The sequence below is a fragment of the Lissotriton helveticus genome, chromosome 3_1 (assembly GCF_964261635.1).
Source record: "Lissotriton helveticus chromosome 3_1, aLisHel1.1, whole genome shotgun sequence".
Taxonomy (NCBI): Eukaryota; Metazoa; Chordata; class Amphibia; order Caudata; family Salamandridae; genus Lissotriton; species Lissotriton helveticus.
The window spans coordinates 803,890,105-803,909,883 of NC_136061.1; the positions used below are offsets into that span (position 1 = coordinate 803,890,105).

The following is a 19,779-nucleotide window of genomic DNA, read 5'->3' on the forward strand; positions in this document are numbered from 1 at the left end:
GTAAATTGACACAGGAATTGCGCCAGTAGTTTGGAAGGGGTGGTCTTATCATACTGAAAAGGGCAGCACTGGTGTTATAGAGTTGACTTTTGGTTGTTTTAGATACGTCTTGCTCTTTACTTGCTCCTCTGGTTTGAAATAAAACTGATCTGATAATGAGAATTCAAGACATTATTGTGCTTCCTAATCAGTGTACTAAAAGGTTGTATGTGATTTCCTAGAAAAATTATTTCAGGGAATACCATTACTGAAAAACCATTTCATCTAAACTGTGTAATGAAAACCTCTGAATGAATGGCATTTACCTTTCCGTAGTAACCAATTCAGAGAAAGTATGTTTAGTCGAAATTGGCTTTTAAATACTTATTTATTATGTGTAAATGGTAGTTGCAGAACTTAATTTCAGAAACATTTTTGTCAGAACTATTTATTCCAGTGCTTTACTTCAGGGGGCATCATTTCATATTTATAGCATCTACATTGTGAAACAGTTAGTTTGGATGCTTTTAATTCTCTGAACCATCACCACCCATAAACAACATCCATTGATGACCCCTCACAAACCCTAAACACCATCAATCCCTGTCTCTTAATAGCCCTCACCACATCTAAACAAAACTCATCCCTGAAACCTACAAGCACTTTCTACCCCAAATAGTAACTATACCTGAACCCTAAAATCACTTACTACCCTTAACCCCACCCATTTCTAAACCCTAGAACCCCTTTCTACACCTAAACCCCACCCATCCCATCCCCTTTAAAACACCTCAGCACACCCAAACTCCAGCCTTCATTGAACTCTAAAAAAACCCTCACCGCCCTTAAACACCAGCCATCCATGACCCATAAGAACTCATCACCCTAAACTATTGATCACTGAACCCTAAAAACCCCTTTCTACATCTAAATTCCACCCATCCCTGAATCCTAAAACTCCTTACCACCATACACCCCACCCCATCCTGAACCATAAAAACTCTTCACCACCCCAGCCACTACATGAACGTTAAAAACCATCAACAGCCCCAACCTCCACTCATCCATGAACCCAAAAAACTCTCAACGCCCGGACACTCCACCGGTCCCTGAAACCTAAAAACACTTTACACACCTCACACACCTAAGCACCACCAGTCTGTGAACCCTAAAATGCCCTCACCACCCCTACACGTCACTGATCCCTTACTCCATTCTATGTCCTAACACCAATTGTTCTTGACCTCTAAGAACTCTCTCATCACCTAAAACATGATCCATCCCTGAGCCCAAAAACCCCACAGTCATTCTAGACTCCAACCAAGTTTAATGTAATTTTTGATTTTCTTTAAAATAATCTTTCGTTTAAAATGCAAAATGTGTTATTTAATTTTAGATTTTTTTGTATTTGTTTAATATAGTTTATCCTTAAAATTGTTTTCCCATGATTTCGTTTCCGCCAATGTGGTTTCAATGTTTCCATTTTTCTATGAATTCCTCTACTACCTCCGAAAATGCTTACAGAGTTTTCCCTATTTTTAATGAATGGTTTAGTTCAGTAGGTCAAGATATGGCATCCCTTGCTTACCTGACTAGAGCCTTCACAGTGGATCGCACCACACTGGAGAGCAGGAAGAGTGGGGTAACCAGAATGTGAAAGAGTGAAAGGGAAGCGAAGGCCACGGCAGGAGAGAAGTCATCTTCATTTAAGAGATGAGCGTGCACCACAAATGTCTAAAAAGAGAAACCAATATTTTCAACATGAAAAAAGAGATATGTTATAACTTAAGTACATATTTGGATACAATGACTTTAAATATTCTGCGGTATGTAATTCTCATTGTCGTATTTGTTTATCTCTGCACTGATAAATGCATATTTCCAAATGGTTTTGAAAAAACTGCACTCTTTCATCTTTCTCAATTGATTCAGGCCACTGTAGCCTTTGCCAAACTTTACTTTGTTTAGTAATATAATTATATATATATATATATATGTTCCAACAAAGGCCCGAAAGCATTCGAGCTCGCACTCCCAGCCAATGTTTCTCAGGCAACTGCAAAAAACGTGAAACGGGCTTCCTCATTGCTTGCACTATTTTATTCTGTCCCCAGTGGGCCACACCCTTTACGGTGAATTTGTGGTGCATGCAGGGAATTGTGGTCCAGGAATACATTAATCACCCTCAGTGGGTTCTGTTTTTCAAATTAATATTTCATGCAGCATCGTCTTTGTAGTCAAAAAAAGCCCACAGTGGGCCCCACAATGCTTGGCTGGTTGAATTAGTCCACATTATCTGCGCTTATCGCAAAGTGACACAGTTCGTTATTGCTCATCCTCTCTCCTTTGCGAGATGGTGCGACCTCCACGGCAGGGCGCCGTGCAATTTAATTGTTCCAACAAAGGCCCGAAAGCATTCGAGCTCGCACTCCCAGCCAATGTTACCTTCTGGCATTAACATAGGGAAACCAGTCTCTGCATACCAGGAAATCCTTTGTTATTCATGCCGACGCGTTTCAAGGCAACAGCCTCTTTTTCTCAGGCAACTGCAAAAAATGTGAAACGGGCATCCTCATTGCTTGCACTATTTTATTCTGCCCCCAGTGGGCCACACCCATTACTGTGAATTTGTGGTGCATGCAGGGATTTGTGGTCCAGGAATACATTAATCACCCTCAGTGGGTTCCGTTTTTCACATTAATATTTCATGCAGCATTATCTTTGTAGTCAAAAAAAGCCCACAGTGGGCCCCACGATGCTTGGCTGGTTGAATGAGTCCACATTAGCTGCGCTTATCGCAAAGTGACACAGTTCGTTATTGCTCAGCCTCTCTCCTTTGCGAGATGGTGCGACCTCCACGGCAGGGCGCCGTGCAATTTAATTGTTCCAACAAAGGACCAAAAGCATTCGAGCTCGCACTCCCAGCCAATGTTACCTTCTGACATTAACATAGGGAAACCAGCCTCTGCATACCAGGAAATCCGTTGTTACTCATGCCGACGCGTTTCAAGGCAACAGCCAAACATGCTTTCAGCGCAGCAAGTATTAACAAAATGAACCGGTTTTTGCATCCTAGGGCCCACTGAGGGAAACAATGCTGAAAAAAAGAATGTTGACACAGAACCTGCTAAAGGGCAAAGACTTTTCTCTGATTCAGGACTACAAGCCCCAAAATGCATCACAAGACCGCATCGTGCAAAGCCCACTGGGGGCTATATTGAAAACCAATCAGAGTTCTCTGTGTGACATTCGAGAAATCATCCTATGAGTAAGAAGCTTTTAAGCCTCGAAACGTGTCAGGAACAAACAGATGTAATGCCGGAATGCTAATGCTGGTTCTTTAATAAATTAAACCTTTGGGTTGCTGCTTGCAGTCGTGTGCGCCTCTGAAGCTTTTAGGCATTTGGAATACATAAAATTACACAGCGCCCTGCCGTGGGAGGATGCACCATTCCAGAAAGAGGAAGGCTGATGGTTGGAACCTTGCCAAACCTGTTTTCAGTGCAGCAAGTATTAACAATATGAACCGGTTTTTGCTTCCTGGGGCCCACTGAGGGAAACAATGCTGAAAAAAAGAATGTTGACACAGAACCTACTACAGGGCAAATACTCTTTCTCTGATTCAGGACTACAAGTCCCAATATGCATCACAAGACCGCATCGTGCAAAGCCCACTGGGGGCTATATTAAAAACCAATCAGAGTTCTCTGTGTGACATTCGAGAAATCATCCTAGGAGTAAGAGGCTTTTAAGCCTCGAAACGCATCAGGAACAAACAGATGTAATGCCGGAATGCTAATGCTGGTTCTTTCATAAATTAAACCTGTGGGTTTCTGCTTGCAGTCGTGTGCGCCTCTGAAAATTTTGTGCATTTGGAATTTATATATATATATATATATATATATATATATATATATATATATATATATATATATTATATATATATATATATATATATATATATATATGTATTTTTTTTTGCAACAGGAAAAAAAAATTATTAGGCACACTAATTGTTTTTTTTTTTACATCACTGTGCAGCGTTCGCGAATGTCATTTCTTACAACATTTAAATATGCTTCTGCCACATAACTACCAGTGCCTGGCATACTCATTTGTAGATTGGTAGGCCGTGGAATATTAAAAATGAAGCGAAGCTGTACACCATGGGAAGAAACTGCTTGTTATTGGATATGTGTTTGTACTTACTATCAGCACTGCTGCAATTGGTATTGCTGCATTCATGAAAACTGTGGAGAAAAAAAGCACATTTACAAATAGAATTTAATATAGTCATTTTTTTGCCAATTACATTTCTAATAGCAGAATGTTATGTGCTCATTCAATTTCATTACTGATGAGTAAAAAGCCTTTACAGAGCAGAATCTTAATTCTCATTTGTAGCTCCGTTAGTTCCCTTAAATTCAAATTTATGGACAGACACTATCAGGGGTAGCTAGGGCTAGTAGCTGCTACTTTTGCGCATGGTTTCATAGGTCTTGAGATTCAACAGCAGTAACAAAACGCTATCAGGGCGCTGAGAGGGTGTGATTTTCTGTGGCTTCAGCTTTTGCCCTTTAACTAATACTTGACAGTAAGCAGGGCTAAAGATGAAATAAGTGCCTTTATTTGTGGGGCAAAGAATGTGTGATGTCACTTCCATTGCACTAAAACATTTATTGACTTGAGGATGATGTGTACATTCAAGTTGGAGTCACAGAACAAATGGATTTAACAAGTGGATTTAACTCCTTCAGTGCTAGTGCCATGGCAGCACCCAAAAATGGGAGGAGATCCACAGGTGTAGACACAAAGATTTATCGTAGAAACAAAAAGTGGGCACTGGTAACTGACCCAGGGAGAAGGTGTCTGTGCAGACAAGTACGGCACAGACAAGGGCTGGGCCGGACTGGGAACCAAAACCGGCCCTGGCAAAGTGCTCAGCCGCCCTCCCCCCCCCCGCCCCCCGGGCGGGAAGGGGGCGAGCGCTTTGCCAGGGCCGCTTTTCAGCCGATTTTGTTACAGGGCCGATTTTGCAGCTATGCTGCAAAAACGGCTCTGCAACAAAAACGGCCCCCAGGGCCCAAAACCGGCCCCCACCCTTGCGGCCGACCGGGGGATTGCCCGTTGCCCACAACAGCCAGTCCGGGCCTGGACAAGGGCTGTCAACTTCATCCACACCAAAATTCATGCAAATATCGCCTTGAGAAGATGAGGAAAACATGACAGTGGCATGCTAGCGTCCTACATCATCCACAAGTGTCACAAACAAAGTGACATATTTACTATACATAAATGCTCTTACTAATACATGCACACAACATCATCAACTCCACTCCCCTTTCAGTAGAGCCTTTTTGAGTAAACAAGTAGAAGTTTTGAAAACTAAACTGTAAGATAATAGTATGAAAGAAGGATGAGAATGAGTTGAAACAGTCACTATCATTCCCCTGCGAAGACTGAACAGAGAAATGAGGATGTGGCTGCATTTGTTTCAAGCACAGAGCCTCTGAAAAGTGTGGCCCAGACTTTTTGCAGCACTCATGATCATTTATTTTATCTGTGTGTGAGTATGTGTGTATTATTAGTTGTGCAGGATATGAGGCCTGCACAAGTAATAGTTTCACAGTTGTCTTGTTACTGGGAACCAAGTACCCTGATAGAGCACTTACAGCACTTTTAAATTGTATGGTGCACTATGCTCATGGTTTAAACGCACTCACATGTATTTTATCGATTTCAGTGTTTCATGATTATAAAAATGTATTTATCTAAGATATTAGCATTGAAATGTAGTGTGCATATTTATATAGGACTTTATATCTATTGAAGAACTTATAATTCCGGTATGTGTAATGTGCCAGATAAAATATTACTCGTGACATCATTTTTGCTTAGATTAAGTTGCCTGCATTGTAGGCCCAAACTGCGAATTGTTTTTAGTTTCGTTCCTCCTTGATTGCTCAAGAATTGAAATTAAATGAATCCTGTTTGTGCTCGAAGACAGTATGTTCTCATCCTACTACAGGTGCAGGAATTCAACCTTGTTATTTGCAGGTTTAAGGAGATACGCAAAATGTCTTTGAAGTAATCAGAAAGGCGAGAAGGGAGGACGCCTTCCGTGCCTGGCCTATCTGAGAACCAAGGCCACTGGAAGAAGAGTCGATACAAGCAAAGTTTTTGTGGAAAAATTCTAAAAGATGGTGTAGTTAGGAAAAGCTTTGTCATGTGACATATTGTGGGATGAACATTGCCTTTTTGTATGATGCGCAGGGACAGTTTCTGGAGACTTCTACTTACTTCGGAGAAGGAGCATCTTAGTGTGAGCTCCATAGCTTTAATCTATCAGACCCATTTGACGTGAGTGCTTCTTAGGAAGTCAACACATGCTGACAACTTTGGGATAGGATTATGGGAAAATAGGTAGGACTCTCATCTAAAGTAGAGTAGGGAAAGATACTTCTGTTTTTCTTCTCTCAAATGAAAAGAGAATTGGACTCAGCTTCTATTCTTTGTTGTGTTCTGATTTTGAAGTTTATCATATTATGTCTTTTGTGCCGAATTAATTATATTTGTAGATTCGGCTCTGCATTGATTTTCATGTATCTGTATACTCTGATATTGAGATGTGTTTATATTCAATTATTTTTGTCCTTATAATAAATTCCTAAAACTTAAAAGTCGGAGTCTGTGGTTCTTTGAAAGCTTGACCAATTTGGAAGTATGATTTGAAATGGTTTTGCTCCCCTCAAACACTTTAACAGGCTATAAAAAAAAAGTCCATCTGAATTGAATTTAGTAGGAAAGGCAAGGAGTAAAAGTTAGCGTAATCAACAACATTGTAGCATTTGACTCTTTCAGGGTTGCGAAGCAGAGCAGTCCAAAGCCTACTCACTGGAGGTGGTGCGGGCTAGCAATCTCCATTCATTGGCATACAACAACACCCTCACTTGCTTAGTAAATCATAGTCCAGTAAGTGCTTTTTCTTTGTTTATATATATTTTTTTATTGTTTTCAACAGTAGTACATTACACTTGCTCCCCATTCTACCAAAAGTAGGGGCATGCTTCAGCAGTTACATTTCATAATCAATTTGTAAACAGCATCCAGACATTATGTGTGAACTTAAGATCAACAGTTAAGTACTTCACACCCATCACTGCTGTTTCTGCTATCCTTCTGCGATTTCCGCATCCTGCTCCCCGCAAGATCCTCCATCTGATGTTGCAAATGAACATCTTTCATGTCCCATTTCATTCTAGCCCCTTGGCCTGTCCCACCATATGACACCCTGTGTCATACTCCACACTCAGTCCTCACCAATCTCGCTAAACCCCCTCAGCCATTGTTATGGGGTAGGCAGCCTTTTATTCATCTACCTCAATGCTATATATTTACTGGCAGCCACTAATCTCAGTTCCATTACTTTCTCCATGTGTTTAGTGTGTTTGGAGTGGGCCACCAAGCCCAGTAAGCAGTCTCCGAACAATGGCTGTATTGTCATTCCAGTGAATTTCCCCAGAAATTCAACCACCTCCCTTAAAAAATCCTGCACTCCTCAGCATGACCACCACATATGTAAGTAAGTCCCCGCCTCTACCCTTCATTTGGGTCATTGTTCCGGCATTAGAGGAGTCCGTTCTGTGCATCCATTGCGGCGCTATAGAAACCCTATGAATACACTTTATAGTGCCTCAATTTCAAACTTGCATTATGCGTATCCTTTCTGCATTTGCCCAGGATAGACACCCATTCACGCTCCCCTAGTTCCTCACCTACATCTCTCTCCCACTGCAGCTTTAACATCACCATGTGGCAGCTGTGCATAGTGTCGACAATATATATAACTGTGTGATGAGTTTTCTCTATCCCCCATATCTGCAGCCCCTGATTTAAGCTGTGTCCTACTGCCTCCTGAGGGAACCCCACCCAGCATTTACAATTAGCTGGTGCCAGACCAGCACAAGCCTTGAAACATTTGCCTGCCACGCCACATGTGTGACAGAAGTCTTCATACCCAACCAACCTACCATCCTCATAAAGTCCTCCTATGCTCTGCGGGATATCTCCCTCGTCTCTGCGCCATAAAAACATGAGTTGCGTTGGGCTTACCCCTATGTTTCAAGGAACAAATCACTATAAATAAATATATTCATGCCCTTCTCTTATAGATGCCTGCGCCCATATACAGTAAGGTCTTAACCTGCATGGATAATGCAATTTGGCAATACAGTTCTTTTCTTCTGGGGAACTCGCAGCATCACTAATAATTTCCTCGAGCGGGTTAAGCATTCCAAAACTTTGACCAATGGGTCAGTTCCCCCTCCAGGAACCCCAGTACCACTTAGTGCAGGTGGGCTGCCCAAAATTAGGCCCTGAAGTGGAGTGTCTGTACTTCTCTCCCATCCCACGGAAACTTCAGGACCTCCAAACTAATCCGGGCCCTCCCAGGTTCCCAGTAGAACAACCGGAGCAATTCATCCAGCCTGTGAAAGGAGGCCTCTGGTATACGCATCGGCATGTGTTGTACCACATACAGAAGCCTGGGCAACAATCATTTTCCTCATAGCTGTGCGCCCCATCAGAGACATCGGGAATCTCAGCTATCTATGCACAGTATGCGCCAGGCTATCTATCAATTTATATACATTAGAGTCATGAGTTGCATTCACATCAGCGCTCAAATATAGCCCAAGATATTTATTCAAGGTTGTCGGACCCTCACATTGGGCACATCCTCACCCATGGTATGATCCGCAGTCCTGGGGTAAACTATGGATTTATCAGCGTTAAGCCGGAACCCCGAGTATGATATCATAGCGTAGAGTAAGATGATTTCTCGTCTGTCCCCCACTAGAACACTGTCATCCTCGTGTCTAGCGTGTATGACCTGAGCCAGCGGCTCTATGACCAGCGTGATTATCAATGGCGGTAGGGAACACCCCTGTCGAGTTCCTTCCTCTTGCCACCACTCAGCTGTCCAATACTCTATGACCAACTTTCACTCACGCTCTGAAACCAGAGTAAAGAGTAAAGTAGCTCCACCCATTTCAGGTGGTCCGCCTCCAAATCATATTGCTGCAGCGCACTGTTCATAAATGTTCAGTCTAATATATCAAATGCTTTATGGGCATCTAAACTGGTAATAGCACACAGTTCCTCCCTTTTTATGGCATGCTCCAGTATCAGAAATGCTTTCCATATATTGTTGGAGGTTGTACATCCACCCAAAATCCCAGCCTGATCCATGTATATGACCTTCACTATCACATTTGCCAAGAGTTGAGCTAGGATTTTCCCCAAAATCTTTGCATCCACATTGATAATCTAAAGTGAACTGTATGATTCACATTCTGTGGGATCCCTCCCCAGTTTAGGGAAGGACACTATTTGCGTATCTCGCAATGATGCCGGTAGCACCCTGGATCCAAACACCTCCCCGCACGTGCCAGCAATAGTGCGCATAAGTTTGGTAAAATTCAACTGGCAACCCATTGTTACCGGGTACTTTTCCTGTGTTCATTTGTTTGATTGCCCATTTGATGTCTGTTTCATCTATTGAGACAGATCGTTAACACCACTTGTTTGATTTGCTGTATTGTTAAAAATCTGTTTTTAAATAAAATTGTGTATATAAACTGACAAGATTGCCATTTTGAAGTATGATCATTTGGATAAATATTTTCTAATACAATCTTTTTTATTATGTCTGAACTGTGATTGAATAATTTTTATATTTTTAATAAATGAACTATACATATCACTTTTATGTCTATTGTCAATACATGTATTTGAAGTGCACTACATGAGGGTTACATGAGGGTTATTTGTGTTAGGCTACAAGTATTTGTGTCACTATAGCATTTGTTATCCATATAGGACCTATTAGTTGCCTAGGATATGTTATTTCTATAATGTTTCATCTATTGGTACATTCAATAGAGCCTGTGTTTTCGCATCCACCCTGGGTAACTGTGCCTCATCCAGGACTGCAGCTATGCCTTTCCCATTGCTCTGTCCCTGCCTTGTATACACCGCTGAGTAAAATTCAGCAGAGCATTGCATGTCAACACTACAGTCAACTCTAAGTGGAGTGCCCTTAGTGTTGACTGTAGTGTTGACACTACAGACAACACTGAGGGAACTCAAATAATGGACTGCATGTACCTTGATGCAAACGTGCAACCTTTTCTGGGATGTGATGTAGTGTCTGCGCCACACACTTTTCCCTGCCCAAACTGATTTTCATGACCTCCTCCACCATTTATCACATTATCCTAATGTTCCTTTTTGTAAAAATTGCATTCTGGCCCATTGATTACACTTCATCCATATTGAGCCGGAGAGTATGGCCCCAGCCGGAGAGTACGTCTTGGGTCCAGAGAGTATGGCCCAAGCTGGATATTCCAGCCTTACTGCGGACGTAAAGATATGACTTGTAAATGGCCTCTGTGAATACCAAGAGTCGTAAAGCTAGACTTTTGTTTCAGATTGCCTTTGTGAATCAGGACTGTCGATTTCAGGCATATTAGATGCTTACAAAATTAAATTGCATTATATACAAATTTTAATAGATCATACATCTTTTTGGTAACAACCAGTGTAGGGCTTTATTGTTTTCTGCTTTTAAAATTATGTGAAATATACTGCCTTTTGTTACAGTATATTTGTAATTTAATTTATACAAAGTTTTCAAGACATTGAATATACCACTATACGTACCGCTGTTGTACTTCTATATTAATTGCCCCAGGCTACTTGCGGTTCACAAGCTAGCTCCTGTTCTTGTTACTGTTTTTATTACAGCGTCATTTAAACAGTAGCCTTTCTGATCTCACAGTCATAATTTTCCACCCTCCATACCAGCATTTTTAATCACTATTTTTCTACCAGATTTGTGCTACTGTATTCCACAGATGGGATATTTGTCGGTTTGGGGATGGTCAAAAGGACCAACGAGAGGTGATGAGGTCAACCAACTTAAACAGTTGTCTCTTCTGGGATCTGCAGTTGTTAGATAGTTCTATTGTGACAGATTCTTACATATAGAATGTATGGGGTCTTTTTGAGTGTGTGGATCTTTCTGTACTTCTTTGTGACTGTGCTGCAGATGATTAAAAAGGCATGTTGGATGGAGTGGAGCATTATTTGAGTGACATTTTGTTTCTAGAGTGGTTATGCACGAATGTGAGGATTTGGGATGAGATTTCATAAAATAGACTAACTGGTAACGAATACGTCGGTGTTGGAGAAATGTCATAGCCTAAAGGTAAAGTATTTCGCTGATATTTCTGCTTGATTTAGGAATCCAGAGCCCAATTTAGAGTTTGGCAGACAGTGTAATCTGTTGCAAAAGTACAGAGTGCCCTGCCTGACAAACCTTATGTCCGCCTGCCTCATTTGGATATGGGTGGAACTTAAGTATTCCGTTGACACAACCCCCTTGGCTATGTCAATGAAATACTTCCAACAACAGCCCAACCGTAGGAGCCACTGGAGGAAGGACATTATACCACCCACCTTATTTAACTGTCTGTCACTGTGAGGGAAGACCTAGTGGTGAGGGAGAGAAAAAAAACAAAAATGACATCTACACCCTGGGCGAAAATTTCCAGGAGTAGGGGTTTGTTTGTTTCTGAAAAACAAAAACGTTGTAAAGGTTGGTGAACAGCTGTTCAAAACATTTATATATGAGGCTTGGGAATCAAGAGTTGGACTGATGCAACATCTGCCAATTTTTACAAGCTGTTCAGTCACCGCCTAACTGTCAATGCTCCTTAAGACTCTAAGGCTGTCATTTTGGTTATCCTGTTGAGGCTGATAATAAAAGTAACCAGTTCTATCGGAATTATATGACATATCGGTGTTTCACCCCAAAAAGTCAGATGAGCAGAAATCTCTGGAACGATATTGAGGCAACAATTGGCGAGAATCAGTGCAGAAGCTTTGATTCTTGCATGTTATTGCACAAACTCCGACATTCGACCTCGCTCAGACTTTATAATGCCTTGGGTATTTGTAGCTCACAGGGAAAGGTATTGGGCTGAACTTCAGACAACTCAGAATTGAGGCCTAAGAGCCTAATAGACAGTGCCCTGAAAATTTAGTAAATGTGCAATAATTGAATTACCACTTGTTTAACACGTTTTGCTTTTGAGAGTAAGACAGAGGTATAGGATAATACTGCATTACATCAAAAAATACCTGGGACCATTGCAGGATCAGACTTGGACAGAAGATAGGCCCAGGCATCAAATAAAATTGGCCCCTGTTAGCAAAACAGATAGCTAAAATAAACGGGCCCACATATGCACATAGGGCAGTTTTGAAAGTTAAAGACGAATTGTACAGATGTTTAACAGATTGTGGAAGACTGCACACATTTGTGCATGCCAGAGGCAATGTTTGTGGTAATCAACTGTAAAAACAGGTCCCGCAGACCATAAAAAAGGTCCACAAATCTCCAAAAGCCAACCGACACACTGATCTATTAGACCAGTCCATCAGGCACTGCCTGATTGCCCTAAAGATATTTAACAACAAGGGGTGGTGATGGACAGAGTTTCTGAATTAAGCAGAATACTCTCACCCAGTCAAGAGATCAGGGCTAGATCCAACACCGTTTTTTAGCTCACTGCACCATCCCAGTTCAGAACCTGGCTATATGCAAATTAGTCTGTTCCTGTCCCAGTGCATGATGGGAACAGGGCAAACCAAACTACCAAGCCAATTCTTACACTGGGAAGGAAACAAGCTTCCGGGGACCGGTTTCTGGCATTTCAGCCGTCGTCGGCCCGGCTTGCTTGAATCCTGATGGTGCAATGAGCAAGGGACTCACATCTGAGTATACCCTTCCATGCTTAGGGTGGACAAAATATTTAACAACAAGGGGTGGTGATGGACAGAGTTTCTGAATTAAGCAGAATACTCTCACCCAGTCAAGAGATCAGGGCTAGATCCAACACCGTTTTTTAGCTCACTGCACCATCCCAGTTCAGAACCTGGCTATATGCAAATTAGTCTGTTCCTGTCCCAGTGCATGATGGGAACAGGGCAAACCAAACTACCAAGCCAATTCTTACACTGGGAAGGAAACAAGCTTCTGGGGACCGGTTTCTGGCATTTCAGCCGTCGTCGGCCCGGCTTGCTTGAATCCTGATGGTGCAATGAGCAAGGGACTCACATCTGAGTATACCCTTCCACGCTTAGGGTGGACAAAATATTTAACAACAAGGGGTGGTGATGGACAGAGTTTCTGAATTAAGCAGAATACTCTCACCCAGTCAAGAGATCAGGGCTAGATCCAACACCGTTTTTTAGCTCAATGCACCATCCCAGTTCAGAACATGGCTATATGCAAATTAGTCTGTTCCTGTCCCAGTGCATGATGGGAACAGGGCAAACCAAACTACCAAGCCAATTCTTACACTGGGAAGGAAACAAGCTTCCGGGGACCGGTTTCTGGCATTTCAGCCGTCGTCGGCCCGGCTTGCTTGAATCCTGATGGTGCAATGAGCAAGGGACTCACATCTGAGTATGCCCTTCCACGCTTAGGGTGGACAAAATATTTAACAACAAGGGGTGGTGATGGACAGAGTTTCTGAATTAAGCAGAATACTCTCACCCAGTCAAGAGATCAGGGCTAGATCCAACACCGTTTTTTAGCTCACTGCACCATCCCAGTTCAGAACATGGCTATATGCAAATTAGTCTGTTCCTGTCCCAGTGCATTATGGGAACAGGGCAAACCAAACTACCAAGCCAATTCTTACACTGGGAAGGAAACAAGCTTCCGGGGACCGGTTTCTGGCATTTCAGCCGTCGTCGGCCCGGCTTGCTTGAATCCTGATGGTGCAATGAGCAAGGGACTCACATCTGAGTATACCCTTCCACGCTTAGGGTGGACAAAATATTTAACAACAAGGGGTGGTGATGGACAGAGTTTCTGAATTAAGCAGAATACTCTCACCCAGTCAAGAGATCAGGGCTAGATCGACCACCCTTTTTTAGCTCACTGCACCATCCCAGTTCAGAACCTGGCTATATGCAAATTAGTCTGTTCCTGTCCCAGTGCATGATGGGAACAGGGCAAACCAAACTACCAAGCCAATTCTTACACTGGGAAGGAAACAAGCTTCCGGGGACCGGTTTCTGGCATTTCAGCCATCGTCGGCCCGGCTTGCTTGAATCCTCATGGTGCAATGAGCAAGGGACTCACATCTGAGTATACCCTTCCACGCTTAGGGTGGACAAAATATTTAACAACAAGGGGTGGTGATGGACAGAGTTTCTGAATTAAGCAGAATACTCTCACCCAGTCAAGAGATCAGGGCTAGATCCAACACTGTTTTTTAGCTCACTGCACCATCCCAGTTCAGAACCTGGCTATATGCAAATTAGTCTGTTCCTGTCCCAGTGCATGATGGGAACAGGGCAAACCAAACTACCAAGCCAATTCTTACACTGGGAAGGAAACAAGCTTCCGGGGACCGGTTTCTGGCATTTCAGCCGTCGTCAAGCCCTGATCTTTGGACTGGGTAAGAGTGGTCTGCTTAATTCAGACACTCTGTTCATCACCACCCCCTATTCTGAATCGTTTTTGGCCACTATAGGTGTGGCAGGGTATACTCAGACATGAGTCCCTTGCTCACTGCTCCATCAGGATTCAAGCAAGCCGGGCCGACGATGGCTGAAATGCCAGAAACCGGTCCCCGGAAGCTTGTCTCCTTTCTGGTGAAGAATTGGCTTGGTAGTTTGGTCTGCCCTGTTCCCATGATGCACTGGGCCAGGGACAGACTAATTTGCATATAGCCAGGTTCTGAGCTGGGATGGGGCAGTGAGCTAAATAACGGTGATGGATCAAGCCCTGATCTTTGGACTGGGTAAGAGTGGTCTGCTTAATTCAGACACTCTGTTCATCACCACCCCCTTTTCTGAATCGTTTTTGGCCACTATAGGTGTGGCAGGGTATACTCAGACATGAGTCCCTTGCTCACTGCTCCATCAGGATTCAAGCAAGCCGGGCCGACGACGGCTGAAATGCCAGAAACCGGTCCCCGGAAGCTTGTCTCCTTTCTGGTGAAGAATTGGCTTGGTAGTTTGGTCTGCCCTGTTCCCATGATGCACTGGGGCAGGGACAGAGTAATTTGCATATAGCCAGGTTCTGAGCTGGGATGGGGCAGTGAGCTAAATAACGGTGATGGATCAAGCCCTGATCTTTGGACTGGGTAAGAGTGGTCTGCTTAATTCAGACACTCTGTTCATCACCACCCCCTTTTCTGAATCGTTTTTGGCCACTATAGGTGTGGCAGGGTATACTCAGACATGAGTCCCTTGCTCACTGCTCCATCAGGATTCAAGCAAGCCGGGTAGACGACGGCTGAAATGCCAGAAACCGGTCCCCGGAAGCTTGTCTCCTTTCTGGTGAAGAATTGGCTTGGTAGTTTGGTCTGCCCTGTTCCCATGATGCACTGGGCCAGGGACAGACTAATTTGCATATAGCCAGGTTCTGAGCTGGGATGGGGCAGTGAGCTAAATAACGGTGATGGATCAAGCCCTGATCTTTGGACTGGGTAAGAGTGGTCTGCTTAATTCAGACACTCTGTTCATCACCACCCCCTTTTCTGAATTGATTGCCCTAAAGGGCAGTCCAACCCCGACCATTGTCCTTCCAATCAGTATATGCATATTCATAGCCATCATTCCGAAGTTTGCATTGAAGAGACGTGACTTTTACAGTTCAGATATTTTATTGCCAATTTCAATAAATAAACAGTCAAGCCAACACGTGTCTAGCAACATCTAAAATGGATCATTGCTTGCTTTACAATACTTTAAAAAAATTTCATGGACATAAGCAACAGTAATTACAATGAAATTATGAGAATGAAACTAAAACTATTATACGAACCAAGGAGTAGACAAAAACAAAGAAAAGACAAACAAACATTAAAAAAATTCAAAACAAATATTAGCTAAAAAATATGTTTCAGTAGACGAGAAATCAAAAATGTAAATACTGAAAAGGGATCTCATACATGTTCTAAATATCTATCATAATCTGAAAATAAAACCATTATGAATCCAATAATTTCATGAATTTCTAATTCTGTACATAGGTTTCCAAGACCAAATCTAAAGCAAAATTTAATCTCCACAGAAATCAAATACTCTAAACAAAATACTTCGGTGGACCCCAAATGAGGAATAATAATAAAGGAGAAACCAATCAAGGTAAAACTGGACACAAATTCAGAAAAGGATTTACCCAAGGTAAAAAATAACTAAAAGAAGAGAACCAATCACAATACATGGAACTCGAATAATAAGAACAAAGTTTTACACATGTAAGTGAAAATATGGTGCAAAACACAGTTCAGACGAACAAAATGTAAAGAATAGAAAATAAATATGAAAAAACTGTGTACAAGAAAATTGTTCATTTAATTTACGAGTAACAAACAGTTCTTCCAAATATAGGGCAATCTCAATACATAAAGTTTTAAAACCATTGACCTAGGGATAGTCAAAGAAAGATATAGAGAGATACAAATAAGTATCACATCTATTATGCTTAAGTTGGGTAATTAACCAGAATATCACATTTATTGTGTAAGCTCCATAAAGGACAGAGATACAACCATGTTAATACTTTATTAATTTTTTTGTTGATATATTTTGCCACATTGTTGTATCTCCAAATTCTGTATTTTCCACATAATGTGCCTGATTGGACTGCTGTTTATTGCAATTTCAGATAAAAATCTTACACAGTAAAGCCCTATGTACCTTCTAATTCATAAGACAAATAGACTTGTTTTAAAGTGAACGTTAGTCCAACCATCAGGTTGCATTCACAGTATCATGTATGTTCCTTGAAATTATACTAAAACTCCCATTTCATACCGCCAGACCAACTTACAAAAACCTTTGTGCAAAAAAAGGCAGAAAATACATGTTATTATATATTTGACACTGACGTTCACAGGCATGGGATACATCTATTTTTAGAATAGTAAAGTAATCTTGTGGCAATGGAAAATCAGGAAGACTTTCTGACATTGTTAATGAAGGTTTTGGTGTAGTAAAGGGGGAGCACCCAGTGGGACCGGCTGTTAAAATTCATGGAACACCCACAAATCCACTGTGTGTATTCACACAAATTTTGCATGCCCTTTCCGAAATTTGAAACACAATACTATTTCTATAAACCTTGATCCTGTATTTCCAGGGTATGGAACACTTCAAAATATCATGAGACTGTGGGGAAAGTTGTTCTTAAACATAGACCTAATGCACATGGGTCATAAACTCTAGGCTTAAGTATTTCTGAAGCACATGAAAAGTAATAAAGTCAAAACACAGTGGAACAATTTAGAAACATAGAGTACATTTTTATAAACAACATGATATTAGAATGATAACAATCCAAACAGTAGAACCGGAAATATGTAATTTCAAAGTTTTAGGCAAGAAATAGCTCTTAGAAGCACAAAGCACCAACTGTGGTTATCTGGTCGCACTGGATCAGGACGAAGTCACAAGTTCAGACCGACTGCAATGGAGTGGTTTTTCACGCTGAGAATTGTACCCTATTTCTTTGATACGAGGCGTTGCATCATGCTGCGTCGGTTCCGATGAGGCTCTGCGAGGGCTGCGATGCAAGGTCCTGTGTCGAGTTGCATTTCAGTCCTGGGTTACACTGCATAAAAGCTAATAAAGCCACAGATCAGTAGCTGTGAAGTGCTGCAATATGAGGTCCTGTGTCCGGTAGAGTCACACTGATTTGAATTTGGTAGGAAGCACAATTAGGCAGGGAGGAGGTCACTCTGATGCCAACCAAAGGACCAGGAACTGGGGGCACCTCATGGGGATCAGGAATCCAGGTAAAGACCCACAGCAAGCTCAGGCAGGTCCAGTTGCAGTTGCAGGTACAGGCAAGTCTGGTTGCAACAGGTCAGTGAGGCAGATGCAGGGATGTCCTTGGAACTTGATCTCTCCCTGTAGCCGAAACTGACCCTTGGAGTCACTCAGCAAGCCTGGGATGAAGGTAAGCAAGTCCAGTTTTCCATCTCAGGCAGCAAGACAGTCCTCTGGTAGCAGGGGAGCCCACTAGTAGCAGCATGGCAGCTGACTGATGATAGGGCAGATCTCTTTTTGTAATGTCCACAAGACCAAGAGTGTACTGATGTTGGTGAATTCCCTATACTGCCCCAACCCTGGTTCTGAAAAGTTTTCCCCATCACCTGTCAAGGCTCCATGAAGTCTGGGGTGAAAAAGGGCTGATGTCAGAGTCCTGTGTGTGGGCTGGAGAAAAGGCCTTTGAAATGTAAGTGGGATAGGGCATAGCTCCGACCCCAATCATCATGGCAGGATGGCCCATCCTGTCCACATCTGGTCCTCCTGTCACTGTCTGGGAGGAAAACCTAAACCAAAACAGCTGAGACATTCACGGCCATGTGACCCAAGATATTGGCAAAAGCACAAATGGTTTGGACATGAAAATGTCAGCTTTCTAAAAGTGAAATTTTCAAAATTGTGACTTAAAATGCAGCTGTAGCATTAAGGAGGAATTTAAATTACAATTCATTTGAGTCTAAACAGCATTTTTCAATTTGCTCCCAATCCAAAGTTATTACTTACTAAATGTAATAAGGTAACTCAGTGTTAGTCAATGGGAAGAGATAGGCCTTAGAGCAGTGAAAAACTACTTTAATGAGTTTTTCACTGCAAGGACAGGTAAAACCTATGTACACATTTCCTATTCTTTTTAAATACAAGATACCCTGCCCTACGGGCTTTTAAGGACTACCTTAGGGGAAACTTATTGGTGCTAAAAAGGTACGTTTAGCCCTGGAAAAAACGTTTATTTTGCTCGGTTGAAACGGCAGTTTAAAACTGCACTACAGGCTGCGGTGGCATCCCCTGAGACATGTTTTTAAACGGCTAGTACTTCAGTGTGTGGCACAAAGAGTACCGCAGGCCCACTAGTAGCTTTTAATTTACAGGTCCTGGGTACATGTAGTACTCTTTACTATGGACCTACAAGAAAATGTAATGTGCCAATTCTGAGCCGGCCAATTTTACCATATTTTAAGGAAAGAGAACACGGCACTTTAGCACTGGTTAGCAGTCCTAATGCCAAAGAAATCAAACTCAGCAAAATGGAGGGGCGAAGGTAAAATGTTTGGGGGAATACCACACTACAGATGTCAGTCTACGTGCAACACATATAATGCCAAAATATGATACAATCCCAACAAAATTCTATAATGTGTATCTCTTTAAAATGCACTGGAGATTCACCTTAGTACATCAGATTATATCACTGCATAGATAGATATTTATTAAAAGCAATAGCTTTTATGAACATTAATAGTTTGCCCAATGACAATGTCATTAGTGAAATATGAGGCATCAGTAGTCATGCTAATCCTAAACAAGACATAGATTTTTAGATTAGGCAACAATATAGTCTACTATATCAAACATAACCGGGTGTGGGTTGGGGGGAGCAGATGTATAACACACATACAAACCTCAAGTGCGCTCATATGTGATAATAGATAAAAAGGAGGCCATGTAAAATAAAATATATGCCTAAGATCACACAATGTGGACATACTGGGAAGGCAGTATTGATTCCAGGCTATTTAGTTTCACATTTTATAATTCAGCCTTCATATGGGTATCTCTGTCTCGTTAACATAAAAGATCACTGTTTAGTTTTTTCATTTTTGGCTCACAGAAAAGACACAGAGTTAGAAGATCTTACCCAGGACCCCAAGACCCAACTGCCAA

At 42.0% G+C, this 19,779-nt stretch overlaps 1 protein-coding gene across 3 annotated transcripts in view; it reads right to left on the reverse strand.

Moving 5' to 3' along the window:
• The window catches only part of ABCC8 (ATP binding cassette subfamily C member 8), a 1,340,683-nt gene that overhangs the window by 738,744 nt on the left and 582,160 nt on the right, over nt 1–19,779 (reverse strand). For all 3 annotated transcript variants that reach the window (XM_078681060.1, XM_078681061.1, XM_078681059.1), the window contains 2 exons: nt 4,189–4,229; nt 1,568–1,713 (listed from right to left, as the gene is read on the reverse strand). In XM_078681060.1, the coding sequence (XP_078537186.1) occupies nt 1,568–1,713; nt 4,189–4,229 (187 nt within the window). The remainder of the gene's footprint in view (nt 1–1,567; nt 1,714–4,188; nt 4,230–19,779) is intronic.